The sequence below is a fragment of the Melanotaenia boesemani genome, chromosome 1 (genome assembly GCF_017639745.1).
Source record: "Melanotaenia boesemani isolate fMelBoe1 chromosome 1, fMelBoe1.pri, whole genome shotgun sequence".
Classification (NCBI taxonomy): Eukaryota; Metazoa; Chordata; class Actinopteri; order Atheriniformes; family Melanotaeniidae; genus Melanotaenia; species Melanotaenia boesemani.
Genome location: NC_055682.1, coordinates 16,576,930 through 16,597,930, shown reverse-complemented (window position 1 = coordinate 16,597,930; position 21,001 = coordinate 16,576,930). Strand labels below are relative to the sequence as shown.

At 39.0% G+C, this 21,001-nt stretch overlaps 2 protein-coding genes across 10 annotated transcripts in view; one reads left to right on the top strand and one right to left on the bottom strand.

Annotated features, from left to right (window-relative positions):
* Positions 1-2,552, top strand: part of LOC121636939 — a 14,816-nt gene extending 12,264 nt beyond the window's left edge. For 4 of the 6 annotated variants that reach the window (XM_041980811.1, XM_041980819.1, XM_041980827.1 and 1 more), the window contains 3 exons: positions 646-794; positions 901-1,018; positions 1,488-2,552. In XM_041980811.1, coding sequence (XP_041836745.1) covers positions 646-794; positions 901-1,018; positions 1,488-1,870 — 650 coding nt within the window. In that variant the 3' untranslated portion in view covers positions 1,871-2,552. Of the gene's footprint in view, positions 1-187; positions 795-900; positions 1,019-1,487 lie in introns of those variants that run through there. The other 2 variants (XM_041980839.1, XM_041980833.1) reach the window with 2 other exon arrangements.
* Positions 1-21,001, bottom strand: part of tpp2 (tripeptidyl peptidase 2) — a 22,400-nt gene extending 1,399 nt beyond the window's left edge. The window contains exons 1-30 of one of the 4 annotated variants that reach the window (XM_041980793.1): positions 20,748-21,001; positions 18,348-18,476; positions 18,105-18,200; positions 17,565-17,669; positions 17,331-17,455; positions 17,067-17,230; positions 16,761-16,915; positions 16,588-16,664; positions 16,368-16,495; positions 15,046-15,294; positions 14,839-14,954; positions 14,582-14,753; positions 14,338-14,495; positions 14,177-14,253; positions 13,981-14,087; positions 12,682-12,836; positions 12,439-12,555; positions 12,259-12,359; positions 12,083-12,179; positions 11,865-12,002; positions 11,530-11,774; positions 11,100-11,178; positions 8,058-8,096; positions 7,542-7,693; positions 7,348-7,444; positions 7,090-7,220; positions 6,607-6,856; positions 5,568-5,687; positions 5,353-5,457; positions 2,627-3,022 (exon numbers count right to left, since the gene is read on the bottom strand). In XM_041980793.1, coding sequence (XP_041836727.1) covers positions 5,368-5,457; positions 5,568-5,687; positions 6,607-6,856; positions 7,090-7,220; positions 7,348-7,444; positions 7,542-7,693; positions 8,058-8,096; positions 11,100-11,178; positions 11,530-11,774; positions 11,865-12,002; positions 12,083-12,179; positions 12,259-12,359; positions 12,439-12,555; positions 12,682-12,836; positions 13,981-14,087; positions 14,177-14,253; positions 14,338-14,495; positions 14,582-14,753; positions 14,839-14,954; positions 15,046-15,294; positions 16,368-16,495; positions 16,588-16,664; positions 16,761-16,915; positions 17,067-17,230; positions 17,331-17,455; positions 17,565-17,669; positions 18,105-18,200; positions 18,348-18,476; positions 20,748-20,912 — 3,834 coding nt within the window. In that variant the 5' untranslated portion in view covers positions 20,913-21,001 and the 3' untranslated portion in view covers positions 2,627-3,022; positions 5,353-5,367. Of the gene's footprint in view, positions 1-2,626; positions 5,458-5,567; positions 5,688-6,606; positions 6,857-7,089; positions 7,221-7,347; positions 7,445-7,541; positions 7,694-8,057; positions 8,097-11,099; positions 11,179-11,529; positions 11,775-11,864; positions 12,003-12,082; positions 12,180-12,258; positions 12,360-12,438; positions 12,556-12,681; positions 12,837-13,980; positions 14,088-14,176; positions 14,254-14,337; positions 14,496-14,581; positions 14,754-14,838; positions 14,955-15,045; positions 15,295-16,367; positions 16,496-16,587; positions 16,665-16,760; positions 16,916-17,066; positions 17,231-17,330; positions 17,456-17,564; positions 17,670-18,104; positions 18,201-18,347; positions 18,477-20,747 lie in introns of those variants that run through there. The other 3 variants (XR_006009783.1, XM_041980781.1, XM_041980801.1) reach the window with 3 other exon arrangements.

Here is a 21,001-nt window from a genome sequence, read left to right as displayed (position 1 = left end):
ATTATTTTTCTTGCATGCAATCTTCTTTAGAACCACTCTGTTGTTTTATAGCATATTATAGCAAAGCAGAGACACAACAGCTTTAATCTGTTTGCAGGCAGAGATGTGGGAGGGGGAAAGGTGGGGTGTCACACCCAAGCTACTTAATGAACATGAACATATTTTTGTTTTCATGACAAAAACCCAGATGACTTTCAGATGATTAACAGCTGCTGAACTCTGACTTTGCCAAAGTCCTTCTCCAACTGAAGAAAGGTATTTCATTTTGACATCAGACTCTTAACAAACAGCTTGGTGACTTTTACTGAGACTGGCAGGAGTAGCATAAATTCAATTTGAGATGTAAGACACATGACGCTAAACTATTATAAACTGTCATCAGAGATACTTGACAGCCAATGCCCTGCAATCACTGCTGACTTGAACATATAAATAAGTTTTTTTGTTTTTCTTCTTCTTCTTCTTCTTCTTCTTTGGTCCACCTACAAAAATATGGCATATAATGATCTTTTTCACTTCTAAATACGTAGCCACTGACTCATGAACTTTTCCAAATTATATGTGACACAGCCATGAGTACATTAAGTGTCATTTCTTTTTGCTGTGTTTGATTAAGCTGAAGCTTCATTCTATTTCTTTCCTCAGGAGAAGAATTGAGGAAACAGAAAGTGATGCAGCAGAAATGGGTTCCCAGTGTAATTTGCAGCAATGGGAAAGATGTTTACCATTATGTTGGGCAAGATATTGTTATTTATGAAACTATAGATTCATATGGAGGAGTGATGTGGCCAGCTGTAAGTATTTCCAACAACACTTTTAAATGACAAAATGACCAAAAAGCTTGTTTTTCTTCACATCACCACAGTCAATTGCCCTTTCTTACCCTTCTCTGACCTGCAGGCGTTGACTTTGTGCTACTTCTTAGAAAACAACAGGCAAATAGTTGACCTGCAGGAGAAGGAGGTGCTGGAGCTGGGAGCAGGAACAGGACTGGTATCCATTGTGGCCAGCCTGCTGGGTGAGCAGTTGCTCCGCTTACTGTAACACAGTGTTTCCCAATCCAGGTCCTCGGGACCCACTGCCCTGCATGTTTTAGACATGTTCCTACTCCAATATACCTGATTCAAATAATGAACTTCCTCACCAATTTCTTTGCAGACTGTTAACCTATTCATTTAATTCTGGTGTTAAAGTAGGGTTACATCTAAAACATGCACGGCAGAGGTCCTGAGGACCTGGATTGGGACTAAAAACCTGACAGTTGTGCACAAAGTCTGTGCTCCCAGGGCTTTTGAATGTGCAGCAATTAATCAACGCATTAGTTTTATTTTTATTGTCAAATTTATTGCATTATTAGAAAACAAATTTGCAGAATTGAAATAAACCACCAAAAATATTAACTATGCTTTGAATACCTTCTCTTTAAGCAGACATAACTCCTTATCGTTATGTTCATGGTAATGCAAGTCTTATTTCTGCATCTTTAGGAGCTTCAGTCACAGCTACAGACCTACCAGAGATGTTGGGTAACCTCAGAGCCAATTTGATGAGGAACACCAGGGGCCGCTGCAGACACACACCCCAGGTGGCAGCTCTGTCCTGGGGCTACGACTTGGAACAGACCTACCCTTCATCTGTCTATCGGTACGACTACGTGCTGGCGTCTGATGTGGTCTACTGTCATGGCTTAATGGATGAGCTGATGGCCACCATGAAGCACTTCTGCAAACCAGGAACAACTTTGATCTGGGCCAACAAAGTCAGGTTTGAAACTGATCTGACTTTCATTGAGAACCTCAAAAAGGCCTTTCACACACGTTTACTGGCTGAAGATGGGGAAATGAAGATCTTCATGGCAACTAGTAGATAAAGAAGTGATGGGAGAGATATAAACAGACTGCTCAGGCTGATAGACTGCAGGTTTATGGTCGAAAAGGCTTTTAATAACCTGGGTTCTTTTTGTTTTGTTTTTTTGGTTTCTAATGTTTTTTTTAACCTGCATCACACTTTTTCCCTTTACTTCTCTTCAGCTCCTTTATGAATAACATGCATATGATGAGCCATTAGCTAACATTTTAAATTGCAATCGGTGGTGGTGTCCCTAGCATGTTACCATCCACCTTCAAAAATAGTCATTATTGCAAAATATACTGAACTGGTTTTTCGTGTGGGAGTTTGTTAATGTTTTTGGTTAATTTGCCAGGCTGCAACTAAACCAATGATGGTGTTTTACAAGTGCCTTAATGATTTGGCTGCTAGTTATTATAAATAAATGTTATTCAGGTCTTATGAATGATCTCAGTCTAAAGCTGCTCCATGAATTACATGAAATTAAACTGCTATTTTTATGATTGATTTTTTGAAGCACAGATGCTTTTAGTTGTTTCTGGTTTCCAAATAAGAGGATTTTGTTTGTTTGTGCATTTAACATTAAACAATGTATTTTTCTGATGGTAGTAGTCATGTGACCAAGACACGTTATTCAGCTGTGGAAAAAAATAGTATAGTTTTGTCTAAGTAAGTCTTTATCAATTACATTTTTTTTCTCCTTTTTTGTATGTAAATTGTATGTGTATATGTATTTTTACATTTCTTTTGCATAAATACAAGTGACCACCAGAGAACATTTCTTCCAAATAATTTTATTTTGTGTAATTCTTCTGGTTTGTGACTTAATTTCATGTGAGCTGAAAATAGCGTGACAGTGGCTCAGGTCTTTCCCACATCACCCAGAAAGGATGGGTATAAAACAATGCTTGGAGCATACAACTTTAACTCGTAACATTCTTTAAAATATTAGCATTTTCTAGATTTTGTGGCTATAAATATAAACACTCAACATCCATAACAAGCATTTCTGAAATCTTTCCTGACACCATCAGAGTGACAGCAACAGATATGAGAAGTCTGTTTGGTGCCAGAGGTGGACGGCGAAGTCCTGTGGTGAAAATTAAGGCCATTTTCGGAGACTGTCATTGGCAACATGCACTGGAGAAAGCGGAGCCCTGAATGCAACATCTGTCTGGAAAAAAATAAATAAATAAAAAAAAAAACAACAAAGCAAAAAACACACATAGAAGAGGTAAACACAGATGCAGGAGAAAACACACAAAAGCTGTACACCGATTCCGTCACATGATTTCAGCAAAACTCCTGCACACCTCAAGTGAAATGTGCTGTGGCTGCTGAGGCAAGTCATATAAGACAAGGCAAAAAATCAACAACAAAAAAAAAAAAAAAACAGAAACACAAGGACTTCTAACCCCTGATTGACTCCCCCTAGAAAACAGTTTCACTCTCCAGAGAAGCAGCTCTGAGGCAGCTGCTTTTACATTCTTGAGCATGCACCTTAGTACTTGTAAGAGGGATTAAAACAACATCGAATAAAGAAACTAAAGTTGGAGCCTATATATCACCAGCAAATGATTTTCTAGTCAATAATGGTGTTCCTATAAGATTTTGCTGACAATGAAACCAGCTTAACATAGAAAATATCTCTTTGGTTAAACTGATTAAAAACATCTGAACGGAAGTATACCTTTGTTTTATAGATTAAAAAGAGAAACAAAGGTTGAAAACGGAATATAAAGAGATAATAATAAAAAAGGAATATTTTTTCCTCATCTTTTACATGATTCAGTTGACACATTTCAAAGGACCAAACCAGTGTTTGTGAGTTTTAGCAATTAGAAAATATTTATTCTCATATTTAGCCCTCAAATCTAAAACTTTGAAAATGGAAATATCTGAAGGTGAGTTGTTTGAAAAAGAGAAATAATCTTAAGAAATACGCCTCCAGCTAGTTTCATCAAATATTATACGAATGAAAACTAAAACTTGTATGGAAAAAGAAATGCATCAAAAAGCTGTAATGTGAAAAGTTCCAGAAATTAAAAAAAAAAAAAGAAAAAAGGAAAGAAAAACACACACACACTGGTGCGGTCCTTTTATACAACAAGACGTGTATAAAAATGCCCCTCTGAATGGCTTTCGTCTCAGTTCTGTTTGGAGAAATGTTCATGTACACATGAAATGCTCACCACTACACACAGAGTCATTCACAAACACACTCATGAAAACAACAGTGGATAATGCAGAACGATGCCTCAGGTTAAAAATCTTTCAAAATGAAACAAACAAAAGTCTGCTTTCACGTAAAACTACTTTTTCCTTACATCCTAGAAGACATGCATAAATGCAAAATACATAGAATAATATTTGTATTATATACCTATTGCATCTTAATATTTCGTATGTGTATGTACATTATTTTATGATAGTGTGTACAAGTGCAGCACTCTGAATGCCACACAGATTATTCTTTAATACTGAGCAATCTATTCCTCATGTAATCTCCTCTGAACATCCTACTGCCTACGACTGCATCATTGTGTTAGTGAGGTCTGGTAAATGGTTGTCAAATAGAGTGCTCAGGTAAGTGCAGCATGAAGCAGGCAGCCAACACTTCCAGAGGTGAGCTTCCTATGTCCTGACAGGTTACTGACAGCCTGCATGCAGTGCACGGGGCACAATCATGCTGCTGATATGAGCTTTTTAAAGCACATCTGACACCGAGAGGTTGATACGTGAAATGACGGGAGTGTTGATGGACGCCACAGCTTCCTGTGGTTATACAGGTAACTATTGCACTGTTTCCGTCTCATAAGAAAAGGTAAGGTACATGAAAAAAGGCACCTCAGCATTGTTTTGTGTTCTGAAAAAGACTAGACTTAACAAGGATTTTATCAAGCCAAACTGGCTAAACAATTACAAAAACCAAAAAAAAAACTGAAATAAAAATGGTGAAGTTCTGTACAAGCCTCTCTTTTTTTTATTTGGGGATTAACGAGTGCCCTCCTAAGTCCAAACTTAGCACAGCAGCAACTCCTCCTTTCTCCTCTCTGAAGTACCACCCGGTTTAAGTTTTCTGTTTGGGATGCATTGGGAACACATTAGCCCCTTTTTTTTCTGTTTCTATTTTTTAAACAGTATTTACATGAAAAACAAGGTTATGGAGTTTGAAATGGAGTTTGGACAGCTGTGGATGTTAAAGCCTCCAAATCTGCAGATGACAACCAAGTAAAGGACAACAGACCAACTAAGATACATAATTTTTAACTCTTGTTAATGGCATTAAATTTAGCATTAGAGGCTTTGAGCTTTTCAAAAAGTAAACCTTGCCTCACAAAGTGTTGTCTGCATTAAATTGTATACACTTGGTGTTATCCTTTATCTTGATGTTCACCAACATTTGCTTTAAAAATAAAATTAAACAAAATAAACCCCTGGAGGCAGCTGGTTGGTCAGATGCATAGACCATGTGACCCTGAGGGACATGATATTAAAAGTTACATCTGGTGTGTGTGCCTAGAAGGGACTGTAGTCTGTGGGGTACATGACAGGGAGCCAGTTCTCGCTGAAAGTAGCGCAGTGTGTCCATCCCAGATGACGCATGAGCTGGAAAAACAAGATGCAGGAAATTCAGTTTCAACCAACAAAGCTAACATGAGTTTTAACAGAACCTTCTGCAAGATGTTTTATGGTGCGGATTAGATGAACTCTCGTACCTGGATGCAGTTCTTCATGTTCTCTTTGCTGGGCTTCTCCTCAACCATCTTAGAGGCGTACTTTAAGGCTCGGCCATACATCTTGTTCACCAGAGCGTGTTTATATGAAAACATCAAAACCTTAACAGGGGAAGAGGCAAAAAGGACAAACTATGTCAGGCTTATGGAATTGACAGAAAGCTTTCCTACATTTAATGGAACATCCAAATTCACATATTCATTAAAGAAATTAGAGCTTATGTTTAAGCTACAACCTTTAAAAACCTTAACATCCCAGTAGATTTACACAATTCCATCAGGTTAAAAGTTTATTTAGTACCATGGGAATGGGCACTAGCTACTTGTGAGTCAGTACCCATTTATGATTGCAGAGATATCTTTGAACACTGCTCTCAACATCTGCAGAGTGAAGGATTTTATGTATTTATTCAGCACAGATGTAGTTGTATTTAGTCTTTTAAAAGCTGAAGAGTGGGTAGCCTTCACAGATAACTATACATAGGTTCAATACAGAATGGCTGAAGGTTAGCTTGAGTAAAGGAAGAAAAACAACAACAGTACAAAGAGTACCAAGTGCCAGAAATGATAAAGAATGAGCAAAAAGCTTAAAATAACAAGTGCAGTGATCATTATTGAATATTTGATTCCCTCTATAATTTTGTCCACAGCTTTCTCTGTCTTTTCCACAGTAAAGCAAAACTAAAGGACCAACATGGGCATCCATGTAACCAAGAACAGTGCATCCCTCAGACCAGAGGTCTCCAACTCCGGTCCTCGTGAGCTACTGTCCTGCAGGTTTTAGATGTCTCCTACTACAACACACCTCTGCACAAGCCTGTTAATGACCCAGTGATTTGAGTCAGGTGTGTTGAATCAGGGTATAATCCAAAACCTGCAGGACAGTGGCTCACGAGGGTCAGAGTTGGAGATCCCTGCCTTAGACTGTATATACTTCTGAGAATGAACCCAAGTGGCTGCAAAACACCATAACATGTTAACCTCAGCTGACCTCTTTAATTTAGACCTTTTTATTTCTCACCTTGGAGTCGGTTAGCTCCGCCCACTTTTGCACCTCCCAAAACATATCTGCCAGGGCCTGAGCCACATTCTGCAGGGTGTCGTCAGAACTGCTGGCCACTTGCTCCACTGTTTCCTCCGATTCTGCTTGTCCCGTAGAGACGGCCCCAGCACCATCCTGCGTCGCAGAGGGCAGCAGGAGCTGGTCAGCCAGAGCACAGCCTTTCCGACATACAGCGTCCAGCAGAGACGTCTTCTGCTTCTCCATATCACTGAAAAACACAAATTTTCTCTTTAGTCTACAGTGTTTTACAAAAGATGCAGGCCACACGGTCTAAAATAAATTTTTTTCTTCCTTTAAAGCCTAAATTCATGTGAGATGAATCAAAATCTGGAGGACATCATCAACTTTACCCAACTATAGCGGCTCGTACTTCATGTTTCATAAAAATCCCCCCTAAACTACCATGTTTTTACAATCAAGTGATTCGTAAGAGTTACGTACGTCTTAATAGAAGCGGCATCTGGTCGAGGGTCTGTTTTCATACTGAGGTAAACCGCCAAGGCTGTTTGGTCGATGTGGTTGATGACAATATCTGCTGCTGACACCACTTCTTTGAGACGTTTTACACGCTCCTTAACAGAAACACAGAAACATCAACTACGTGAGGAGAGTTAAAAATTTGACATTAAATTGAACGTTGCTGGGATTTGATCCTGACTGTTTCTTTCATTCCCTCCCTTTCCTGTTAGCTGCTGTTACCTTCTCTGAGTCCAGCTGATGCAGTCTTTGTACGTGAAGTGGAAGGTAGTCTGAATAGTTTTCAATCAGTTCATCATAGATGGAGCTGGAGTCCAGTCTGAGCAGCGAGATGGACATTTCAGTGAGAAATTACAAGAAAAAAAGCTAAACTAGTAACATGCAATTAAACAAAACAGAAGTGAAACTGAGCTCACTTTGTCATCCACTGAATCTTCAGATCTCTCATGGCCTCTCCAAACTCATCCTTCACATCTTTCTCTTTGTCTCCTTCCTTTTCCTTCTCTTTCCCACCATTTTTTGATTTGTTGGGAGCAGGAATTAGGTGGTAGATGACTGGAACAACATCCTGCATTGATACACAACAAATTCCAAATTCAGCACCCCAAATTCCCAGCCTCTTTTTGCATCTGCCCTAAGACATCAAACTCCTGTTTATTGTTCCTCAAATCAATCGAGATTAATGTTTGGGTTATACCCAGTTCTATAAGATTAAGTAGTATTATAAACAACTACACTGACCACCAGAAAACTCGAACTGCGTAGTAAAAACATCTGTTACTGTACGCTTATACTGTTGCATTTTTTAGGACAGAAATTGACATGCTTTGACATGATTAACGCAGATGCATTAAAGTGTATAATAAGCCATTTCCACATGGTAGGAGAGCAGAAGACTCTCGGTTTTTCAGTGTTTCTAGCTCTTCCAGTACCTTTTTAAATTTTCGTTGTCGTTTTGCAGAGGCCTGCTCCTGGTGGTCAGAATAACACACAGTAAGGAAGAGACAACACAAACACACCAAAAAGGATTCTCTTTCTTCATTTCATCTCTTATCCTCATTCAGAGACTCAAGTCCACTTCCTACCTGTCATTTATTCAACACGTTGCAAAAGGTAAACCTAATTCTGGTCACTTCCTGAGGTCACATCTAATAATCGGATTTGTTTTTGATACATACTTTCAGGAGGAAGACATATACTCTGAGGATTCATAGTGAATTTATAATATGAGATTAGCAAAATAGGCATGAATAATGCTGACACAATGCACACCCTTGAAGCTAATTTTTAAAGACGAAAATATTTTTGAGCAGAAAATAATTTTGTATTGGAGCCTCAAACACAATCTGAACAAAATGTTACCACGTGAATGATTAAAAAACACAAAAAAAAAACACACACACAAAAAAAAAAAAAAAACTTCAGAGAACTGAATGTGATCACAAGCAGCACAAAAAAAGATCAGATGTATGCTCTGGAAAGAAAACATGCAAGTAAAAAAAGCATTTTTCCCCTTGTTATTAATATTTACTGTTATTTTACTCTTTTAGTTTGAGCAGTTTGGTAAACACATCTTTTAGGCCAACAGTAAGCAGTAAATTATTAGTGCTGATGAAGTTTGTAACTAGCTATGCTCATGAGATGTGTATATACTGTATATATATATATATATATATATATATATATATATATATATACATATATATATACACACACACACACACACACACACACACACACACACACACACACACACACACACACACACACACACACACACACTAGCATTTAAACCATTTTGTCCTCAAAGCCGATCGCATAAACTTGTTTCGGGGAAATTGACTTTTTCAACATGACAATGTTAGGGAACAAAAATATAGGACCTGATCACTGATTGACTGTTCAGTGCTGTGAATTAACTCATCAAGCGTTAATTATTTTCTATGCAGAGCTCAAATGCTTAAATGTACAAAAACAAACCATTGTTTAGTCTAAAGTGAAATGCAGTTTTTTGACTCTAAACAAATTGCATCTAACTGAGCTCAAATTATGCTGGATAGTAAAAACTGAGCCCAACTGTACACAAAAATTACAAAAGAAATCTATTCTAGTCTTCTGGTTTCCCTTCAGGAATGTTTTTGACTGCTGCTTCGTTCTGCAAAGTAATGTCCTTTTGCATATTTGCACATATATTGTACATCCAGGACATCAGTTGTAAACCTACAAATGTTTCTGTAAAAGCAAACATTACATCTGATGAATAATGTTAGATTCAGACATCATGTTTCAGTTCTGCCCGAGTCACATGTACACAAGCATCTTCAAAGTCTGTAGTTTTCATTCGACGCAGTCAGAAATGTGAAGACTCCAACATTAAATGTACTGTGTGAGCTAGATCTGTGACATACAAGACATGCCACATAAAGTCCTTTCTTACATTAAAAAAAGCTCTGAAGACCAAAAAAAAGATAGAAAGATCTACTTTAATCAAGCCTCAGGGACATTCGAGCTTTGTTACTTGACTCACAGTTGTTCTTCACTGTTACTACGAAATTAACACAAATTATGCACAAAAGATTTATTGTGAGGGATGCCTCCAGAGGGCTTCAGTTCTAATGAAAGAAGAAAGAAAGAAAAATAAACCCTGCTTCTAACATGGAAGCACATCAGATGGGTAGCAATGAAGCAGCTCAGCACCTCATCAATGTGTCCTTATGCACATCAAGCTGGTTTTGCAGAATCAGCTGATTGATGACCGCATTGTTGTTTAGAGTGATTAGTGGCTTCACGTATATAAGCACACATGCCAGTTCAGGTGCATATCAGTGGCAGGTCAATTTTGACCCCCCTGCTCTTAAAGCTGCCCACCGATCAGCTCACCAAAGATGTGTGTTAGGCTAGGTTCACACTGCAGGGCATAATGCTCAATTCAGATTTTTTTGAGTCCGTTCACATTTCCAATTAAATGTGACTTGTATGTGATCTCCTGTATGAACCTTATGCGCACCAAAAGTGTCCCGCATGCGTAGAAGACACGACGTGACAGTGAGTGCAGTGTGCGTGTGACGTCTTTGTGTTCGCAGAAGTAAACATGGACGGTAACAGCGGAGCTTATGTTGCAATTTTTAATTTATTATCCAACCGTAGCCAGCACATTTTCGATGGCATCATTTTAAGGAGGAGATTGCAAAAGAGGAGAGCCAGATTTTTGGCCATGGCATTTTGTGGAGCAGTGGCAGCAACATCTATACAGAGAAACGTGTGGGTAAGGAGTCGCAGTCAGGAGTGATGGGAGAGTGATGTGAGGGCCTTTACAGATAAGAGTTTATAAACAATGATGTGTATGACGTGTAGGTCGGATTAATGCGACCTGGCTGTTCAGACTGAAGTCGCATGGCAAAAGATCAGATACGTATCGGATTTAGGACCACATATCCAAGTGGCCTGGGTCGCATTTGAAAAAAATCGGATCTGTGTCGTTCAGACTGTCTTTTAAGATTTTGTAATTAAAAATAGGAGGTTGTTGTTGTTTTTTGTTGTTGTTGTTGTTTTTATATATTGAAACAGAAGTATGGCCAAATGCAAATGAATAGAGAAAAATAAAAATGTCATGAAAAACCTAAAATAAGAGCGACTGATTCAAGAGATGACACATCAGATTGATCAGTTTGAGACTGAAGGACACTTTAAAGATTTAAAGATTACCCAAGCACTGGTCTGTTCTAATCCTGAGGATCCCAGCTAACTCTGACACCATTTTCAATTTCTTAAGTTCAGATTAACATTATAAAACAGATAAAAATAAGTGATTACCCAAAGTAACCTTGTTCTGTGGTTTGTTTTTCTATCCCTTAATAATGTCTAGAAATCCTTGATAAAGCATAATGTGAAAACCAGGATGACTTTGGGCCCTGAGGAGTAGAAGTGACCACTGTTTACAAGCATAAAGGATAACAGAGAACAGAGCCACTCACAGCTTTCTTGCCATACTCGTTCTTGGGCACGACGAGAGAGCCTGAAAGATAGCATCCCGGACTCGTCCCTTTAGGAATCCTAAGTAGTGAAGGGAGACAGACAGCAACAGAGAATAGAGAGAAAAATGTCACATTTAAAATTTCAAGAAAAGATCAGTCTCACTAAATAAAGTCAGCGCTTTAATTTCAGCTTTGCCTTTTATTTGATCCAGGACATATTATTCTTCTGCTCTACTGTTAACCCAGTTGTCTAGAAGTTAATTCAGCTTTTGCAGATTATGAGTCAGAATATGCCACAGACGTGACGCAAGTTTAAACAACCTTTCCGTCTGCCTCCCTGCAATCCAGCTACATTTATACCTGCCAAACCAGGCTTTTTGGTACTGAATTGCGCAAAACTTTTGAAAATCCTCTCAGGAGATTGACTCACTTGTCGTCTGGCAGACCGGTAACATAAAAGGGTTGTGTGGCACCGGGGCACAAGGTGACGGAGTTTGCCTTTTTTTTGGCCATGAGAGCAGCACGGTGCGTTTCGTAGACGTCCAGACTGAGGGTGGTGGACAGACGATGAGAAACCACAAACGGCAGATCCTTCAGGCGCTCCAGCTCACTGGACTGTTCATGGCGGACCTGAAGCCTTACAGTGTAGTCCCCCTTCTCCAGCTTCAGAGAATACTAGAGCAGTTAAAAGACCGAGAGGAGATGAGTAAGCTGATTACATGCACACTAGAAACAATTTCTCTAGCCTTGTATGACTTAGTGTACCTGGTGTGGGTAGGCATCTCCTGAGCCCAGCAGCCTCTTGTTCTGATCAAACAGCATCCACAGCTGGCTGTCAAACTCAGATTCATACAGCAGCTCACACAGCATTGGACAGCTGGGTGTAACCTCTCCATTCTTAGGCTGCGGACAGAGCAAACGATTATATACACAAACAGCTGGATTAAAACTTGAATGCTTTACGCATGTTTTTTTGCTCATACCTGGTGAAAGCTGTAAGTAAGGACAATCTCATAGAGTTGTCTGTTATTTGGCAGAACATCCCGCATTCCCAAGGCTTTAATCTTTGAGGTTAAGGGCCTACAATGACACCAACAGGAGGAGTTAAACAAGGAACTGCAGTCTAACCAAACAAAGAGAGTGAGTGTTGTACATTCACCTCAGAGGCTGGACCCAAGACTTAAGGGTGATGGTGGGGGACACTTCTTCATATCGCAGAGGCGATGACACATCAAAACTTGTCACCCCCTCTGACGCATGCTGGGTTGTGAAAAAAATTAAAGTCAAAAACAAAAAAGACTCGATATTGTCTGGCTCACTTTCTGATATATGTCCTTACAATGTGTAGAGGTGAAGGAGAAGTGCTGAGTCCATGGAACGAGATGTTGTAGTCCACTGTAACATCACCCAAGCTCGCCCACCAGCGCGCGATGCAAAACTCCACCACCCTACCAGACTGGAGATGGGGAGGGGGGGGGGGGGGGTACAAAAGATAAAACAAGTTATCTTGCTGACTCATAAAACAAGATGAGACAAGAACTCTCAGTCAATTAAATGCACATCATAAACAAATTAAATGTACCAGGACAGGAAAAGCTTCAGTTAGAGAGCCTTTTTCTAAAAGCGAGGAGAACTTGTAGAATTCGTTTGCTCTGTAGGCTTTCTGCTTGACCAGATGCACTGCATGAAGAACAAACTTTGACGACACATCCCCTGAATGAGAGGTCAGTGTGATCTCTGTGGAAAAAAAAGTAGACGGACAAGGAAAAAAATCTAAATGATGCTGAAAAAGCAAGAGATGAAATCTAACAACCAAAATTATTTTTATTATTTATTTTCATTTGGTGAGGAAAATGGCGATATCCAAAATCAAACTGAACTATGCCAGTTATACTGGTTTTACTAAGCTCTACAAATATTTACTCATTTTTAGTTTAGGTTAAACCCTAACCAGAGTAAGGTTTACACTACATCCTGCTTTAATATCTACAAATAGAAGTTTATTGTTTCAGTTTTCTTGTTCACAAAGAGAACAACTATGATATTATTAATTAATCGCTGGCTACAGAATCAAAGAAAATTCATATCATGGCAAAATATATGATACTGGCAAACATCCAACATCTCTCTACTGAATCGATGCGATATTGTATCATTGTCACATATGATTTACAAGACTACATAAAATATGCAGAAGGAAAAACAAAAAGTGAAAGATGCAAATTTAGCCTTTTTATTACAGACAGCTAAATCCTTTTTTCTGTTGTTGTTTTTTTAAATCCATGTAGAAAATTTCCAACTCGCCTCTCTGTGTGAGCATGCTGATAATATTGAAGGATTGCACTTTTTGGCAGATATACTATTTTTTTTTTGTTTTCTATTATTAATCTTATTGACAATTACTTTTAGAATAATTATAACGTACATATTATTTTTACCTTTTGCACCATCCATCTGGGGAAATCACATCAATGTCTATTTACCTTTTTTATCTAGCGGATATAGAATTGTTTTTGCCAACACATCAGTCTTACTTAAATCTTAAATAAATCAGAAGTCCTTGTTAAAGTATTCATTCTTTTTTGTTTGTTTGTTTTAAGAAAACTTTGGTTTGAATCTATTATTAAGTCCAACACATTCATTTCAATAAGGCTCCCCAACAACTAGATTTAAAATGCAAACAGCTGCACAAACGACTAAGTTAATTAAAATCACAGACTTTTAATTAGTAAAATGAAAAATGTTTTTCCATTTTGAAATTTTGCACTAAATGTTAAAACAACCTGAATGAAATGCATTGAAAATGTTTATTAAAAACTTGCAAAAAAAAAAAAAAGACGGCCATTTACATCCCAAACCACCGTTCTCATCCGATACTAACCTGCCCAGGAAGCTCCCTGAGGAACTGTGATGAAGTGACGTCTGATTTGTCCCGGTCTGAAGTGGACGTCTGTGAAATGCACCTCCTGATTACGATTATCTGTCACTCTGTTGGAGGGATGAGAAAGTCATCAGAGACAAAAACTTCCATGAAGGGAAGAATAAATACTTTAAGTTTATCCACAAAGAGAACTTACTTGATAGGAATAATAACTGTGACTGGAACTCTGAACAGTGGGCCGCAGCTGCGTGCTGCTGTATCATAGCCACACACCTGAAAAACACAGTCACCGCGAACTTAAATCCACACAGAAATATGACCCTCATCTTCTCTGTCCTCCTCGACGTCTTTGCTCACCTCTGTGTAGTGCACTCCCTCCCTTAGTCCAACAGGATCAATGCGAACATTGACGTGACGACACTGGTTCATCAGCTCTAGATGAGAGGGACACTGCACCCACGGGTCAGCACATGTCAGCACCAAATGTAGCTGCAAGGAGATTCTCTCAGAGTTTTCTGTGATAGATTAAGAAGACATCGGGTATTAAAAAAATGAAAGAAATCTAAATAAAACATAATTGTATGGTTGTGCTACTAGGTACCTGTGTTCTCTGGGAAAATGGGTTCAATTCCCACTCCGTGATCCGAGGGTGCAAGAACCTGGGCCGGGTCCCTGAGGTAGATGCCTCTCTGTGAACCCACACTTACTGAGAAGCCTAACAGGCTTGTGGGTAAAGAGGCGTGTTGAGTGAGGTAGTCTAATGCCTTATCCACCTACAAGAAAGGAAAGCAAATTAATAATTCTGTTTTTAGAAACAGAACAAGGTAAATCAATCCATGGCATCAGTAGTTAAGACACCTGGATTATTCCATGTCCCTGTGCGAACACTTCAATGTCATCAACCTTCAAGGCTGTGTTTTCCAGCGCTCTCCTCACAGCAGGAACAGAGGGACGGATCCCATTCTGTTTCAGTCCTTTAACACACAAAAAGCACACACACTAACTTATTTGTATTTAATATAAAGCATCATCAAATCAGGAATCGGTCCATGAGCCAGCACACACCTGAAAGGACAAGCGCGATGCCTCCACAAGCATTAGGGGACGACATGGATGTGCCATTCATAAGCTGGGTACCACGGAGGGTCCAGTTGGGCACAGATGCAATGGCACCGCCAGGGGCACTTATACTGACCCCCAGGGCTCCATCAGTGCTGGGACCCCTAGATGACCAGGTGTACTGGTTGGGAGGCAGCTTCTCTCTTAGGGAATACTCTGCGACCATCATGTCTGGAGTCACATATGCTCCGACTCCTAAGGAGAAAAGGAAGGAGGAATTAATCTAAGTTTGAATTAAGACAATAAATCATGTTGCTGTAGTAATATTCTACAAGATAATCACCAACTACTGTATCTCTTAGGGCCAGGTATTACCTCTAATTTCGTAAAAACATTAGATTCAGCCTGATTCTATTACATAAAATCAGATTCAATTCAATACGGATTCATTTACAGATATGTATGTAACATGTAATGTTAAAAAGATCATTGCCTACATTTACCAGTCCATTATCAAAATTATTTCGGAGTACGTATGTGCACGGTGACATCTCTTCCTACTATTTTCAAAACATTTTGTGTATACTGAACATGGTGGAGCCCACCGTCACAGCATTAGCTGCTCATGTGAGAGATAATAAGCTGCTAAATAGTATACAGGTGAATGTAATCCAATGGTGAATGAAAGAATCTCAATTTACAAATTTCCCACCTTATCTTGGTGAGAGAAGCCGATTGTGTGCATATAGGTGCCTTGTCACAGCACCTAAACACAATCCGCCAAAATCTATTTATCCTCCTTATTTGTGAAGATTCTGACAGTTTTTCAGCTTTACATCTAGAATTTTCATCATCACATGTCCAGAAACAAAGTTACTACAAGTGCTATTTTTAAAATTCAAATTTGGCATTTTATCTGTGAGAGAAGCCAATTTTGGACGGAAGCGACACAGGCAACGTTCCGGTTGTGTATATATGCTAAGATGTGCAAGAGTCAACAACAAAGTATATCTGAGTTTTATGAATTGATGAATTGGATTAATTAAATGTGAATTGATTCAAATTGATTAATCTTTTTTTTAACCCAGCTATAGTATCTCTACTTCTATCTCCTACTGCACTAGTCTATTAATGACCCATTAATTTGAATCAGGTGTGTTACTGCAGGGAAACATTCAAAACCTGCAGGACACTGGCCATCGAGGACTAGAGTTGTCAGCTGTGAATAATACTATACAGCCTTCTTGAGCCTTGTACATCTATAACTACATAAAAAAACAGACAATTTTTTCTTAAAAACAACAGATGCTTTAAAAAAGAGTGTGTACCTATGACACTACTGGTGGTTCCTCCCGGGCAGCCAACAGTGGAAAGACAGGGGCCGTTGTTTCCTGCACTCGACACAAAAATCACATTGTGCTTCTGCACAGCCTCTGTGATCACTTCACAAATCCTCCTGAAAGACAAATTGTGAATTGCAAATCAGTAAGAGTTTGCAAAAATGAATGACAGAACCTGAATGATAAAAACGCTCTTGAGAGTACTTACCCTGAATTAGGCCAGTGGGTTGCTTCCCCATAGCTATAGTTAACCAGGTCACACTTGTAGTTGATTACTTCAATCATCTTTCAGTGAAAGAGAGAAAAATAATAAACTAGTGCAAAAGAGTGATAGTTGATATTGATAGTTGTATATCAGATGGATTTCTTTGAGATGTATACCGCGCGGATGAGTCCAGTGCCTGTCTCCATGGTGCTGAGGCGGGTGTCTCCAATCTTCAGAGCCAGAATTTGGGCTCCAGGGGCCACGCCATTACGCTCTGGTTCCTCTGGAAAATAACCTGCTGCAATGCTTGCAACGTGTGTCCCATGAGCACCTTTATTAGCACAAGAAAAGTGGACTGAGGATCTTGTTTTGGACTTGAAAGCATTATGCAGACTGAATTTGCAACAGCTATATCTGTGTGCTTTAACTACCTGGCAGATACATGTTTAGAGGCTCTGATTTCCTTCCTTAAGATAACTCACCTCCGCTGGTAACAATACAGAGGGTGTTTCCCTCGTCGTATATATTAATAGAGTAATTAAGCATCTCAGCATTTCCTAATGTGGCATACTCCTGATTTTCTCTGTATGAGCTCAGTACAGTGCACTGGGACAGTTCTCCACATTCAGATGTGTCCACTACAGCCCTGAAGAGAAAAAGGTACAGCACTGAGTACGCTAAATATATTATTGGTAAACATTATAAGACAGTGAAGAGGAAAAGTTAAAAAAGTAAGTATGACTCACCTCCATGTGACACCATCATGCCAAAGCACACAGTCATACACGGGGCCAGGATCACTGTATTTCTTTTCCAGTGAAGCCAGCAGATCTGACTGGCTCTGCAACTCTTCTTTCTGCAGCTTCTCTATCTGAGGACGTGAGATGAAGAATGTGAGCGACACACCAGAAAGAAACATTACTTTGATCATCAAAAGCAAACTGCTAAATCCACCAAGACCTCCAGTGTGTAGGTCTGACCTGTGAAGGTGTTGGATGAGCAAGTTCAAACTCTTCTGTCTTGCGACAGACCTCAGCGAGAGCTGCTCTGTGTGGTGGGTCCCATATCTTTTCCTTTCGCTCTTTCTAAAAGACAAAAGTGCCAAAAGATTTTTATTTTTCTCATTTCATCTTCAAGATTCTGGAAATATACTGAAAGTCCTTATTTAGCTAGTTTATAACAAATAATTACTTAGAAGTAAAACTGCATTGGTGAGAAGCTACAAATATGGATAAGACATACAACCAAATCACTTTCAAGCACCGAATCTATCAATTATTTTCCTTTTCTTTTTAATATTAAATATATGATCTTAAATCGATGAAGAAAAAGACATCCTCCTTTCTTCACAAAGTCAGAAGTCTTAAAATTCTTCCCATGCATAGCCATTTATACCAAGTATTTACCACACTGAAGCTTGTGTGTGGGTTTTCACGGTGTATGTACTGTGGCTACATTAACAGTAATGAAAATCCAAATCACAACAGCACTAGTACAGTAATAATTTTACATCTTCCTACCTGTATTCTTTCTTTAAGAGCCTTAGGGAAGAACTCATAGCCATTTTTAACTCCAATGCGATACTTCCCTGATGGATTGACCCAGGCAGGAGGGATCTGGAACACGTAAGACATTGCAAGAGACACAAGATCACCATAAAGTGACTTCAAATGTAGGACATCACCTTAATGGAAAATTTCAGAGGAAACAGCTGTCTTTCATGTATTTTCTATAAATTAAAGTACAAAAAGGTGTTTGCTGACCTTAAGCATTCTTCCCGAGAGGCCAGCGATTGTCCCATCCTTAGGTTCTGCCACAGTAGTCATGTTCACGTCACCACTGCCTGTTGTATCAATGATGTCAACAATCTTTGGCTTTCCCTCAGTTGTGACCTAAAGAAGTCATAAAAGTAACTGGTAATCGATAAAAAGGTTTAAATTGAAAGAAATGGAAAACACATGTTCAGTAACCTATAATAACCAGGGGGAGCTGGGGGCAACGTAAACTATATAAGTCATAACCTATATAAATCATCTCTCAGTTATGAGCAGACCATCCTACATAGCAAATAAGCTTCCAGTGCCTTTCAGAGGCTATGTCTTCCTTCAAATGGATTTGTTTACTCACAATGAAGGAAAGAAAGGGGACAGATTGTCTTTCCTTTGAAGCATGACTTGAGCAAGATGACAAGATTAAAAATAAATGGTTGACCTTAATTTAGAATAAAGCGATGGCAACTAACCCAACTACACAGAAGTGGGCAGGTTCTTATTAACCTATTTAGTGTTGCACAGCTCTCTAAATGACTCTATCCAACAGTTGCATATTATTAGCAACTTTGGGCTTGTTTATCTGTCGATTTACCTTACAAATAATCACAGTTGTGGGTTGCAAAATTCTGGGCAACCCACAAAAAGATATGACCTCCCTTCAGGCCACCCGTTTTGGCTCACAACAGAGTGAAATACAGAGAAGATTAGCAGACTTGATCCAACCATAAAAGAAGGATATCACAAAGGTAGGTATAAATGAGCAGATCTTGCAGACTTTGTTCAAGGTATCATTAGGGCTGTCACCATTCTGAAGTGTTAGTTGATGATCATACAAGAAAATTGCAAATAATGATCTGTCTCTCTCCATTTGTATGCAGCTATTTGACCGTGAACAAACTAATGAAACTAAAATTCATGGCAGAAATGGTACATCCACAGATGACAGGTATGGAGTGAAATCTTATCATTAAAAGATTGCTAACTACATCAGTTACTCAATCAACTATATTGAATGGTGGAAAATTATTTTAAAAAATCTAACAACGGATTCGCCCAGCTGTTTTTAAGCTGGTAAATGAATACGATTATGATGGTTGTGGATCCATAATAACAAACAATTGCAACAACACAATTACCTGTTATTGGGGTAACTTTTCATAGCTCTACATAACAGCACTGATTTACTTAAAATAAATTAAGCACCACCCTCATGAGTTTACATGAGTTGAGAAGACCAGTAAAAGGTCAGTAACCTTTATTTTTGCATTTGGTGACATATGACTATTTGAGGGTTATATTATTTTGCCTTCGAATAGACTCCAATTCCAAGAGTTGAGGCACTGAGTACAATTTTAAAAAATAAAATAAAATAAAACAGAGAAGGTAATGATTTGCAAAGCTCATAAACATATACTTAATTTACAGTGAGACTTAACATGAACATTTTTTAAAAGTGAGATATTTTACTATTCTATGAAAGATTTAAGCTCTTCTTGAATTTGATGGCAGCAACATGTCTCAAAATAGTTGGGACAGGGCCATGTTTAACACTGCAGCCTCATCACCTCTTCTTTTAACAACCGTCTGTCAACATCTGGGAACAAAGGAGACCAGCTGCTGGACCTTTGTGGGAGAAAAGCTGTCCTATTCTTCTCTGTTCCAACGTGAAAGATTTTTTTTAAAAACAATAATAGCAAATCGCTGCATTAAGGGGATCACACAGCAGAACAAACTGCAGCACCCAAACTACATAGTTCAGATGTTATTGAGGGCCTGGTATATTAGCTTTAGCTAGTCTTACCTCAATGTTACTAATTAAGTGGTAACTAAAATCTTGTTCTCATATTACGGCAGTAAATGTTGTTTTGACTTGTTTGTACAGAGTGAACTTGATGACTGTCTTTTTTTTTTTTTTGCGAAATCTGACAGGACCGATTTATTTCAACATGACATAGCTGTTAAAATGTCATTAAGGACTGACTACCTGACAGTAAACTCACTATCAGACCATTTTATTTGATACTCCTAACAGTGGCAAAAATTAACCTTGTCAACTCACATGAAAAACTGTAAACAGTCAACAAATTGCGGTATTAGCCTCCAGGCTAGCATCTATGACAATTTACTGGCTTATGTTAGTTTACTGCCCTATTGCCTAGCACGGAAACACAATGTAAGGGGGAAACACAATATTTGCTGTTAACAGATCATACTGATTTGGTTGTCATAAAATTCACGATGCTACCTGTCAGACTTCACAGAGTATCTACCACTGCTAACAAGCCGGCTAACTACTACCTATGGGTGACTGTTTAAATTAAGTCGGCCTTTAGCTTTCTTAGCTTTCACAAGCTAGGTCGTAGCTAACACGAGGCAGCCGGTCAGATGTACCTGCATGCCGGGGGCCCCGGGATCCACGCCGGTGTCGAGGATAGCAATGAGCACTCCTCGCCCATCATACTCGGGGAACCTGGTGAGGTAAGAGATGGCGCCGGTCTCTTTTTTGGGGAGCAGCCCGTGGAAGGGGAACGGTTCTTCGGTAGAATGAGCAGCCATGATCAAAAGAACGACAATGAAAACAAAGCAGCGAAATGGGGAAGACAGAGCAACACGGTGGGAGAGACGGGGAGGAGAGCTGATTAAAG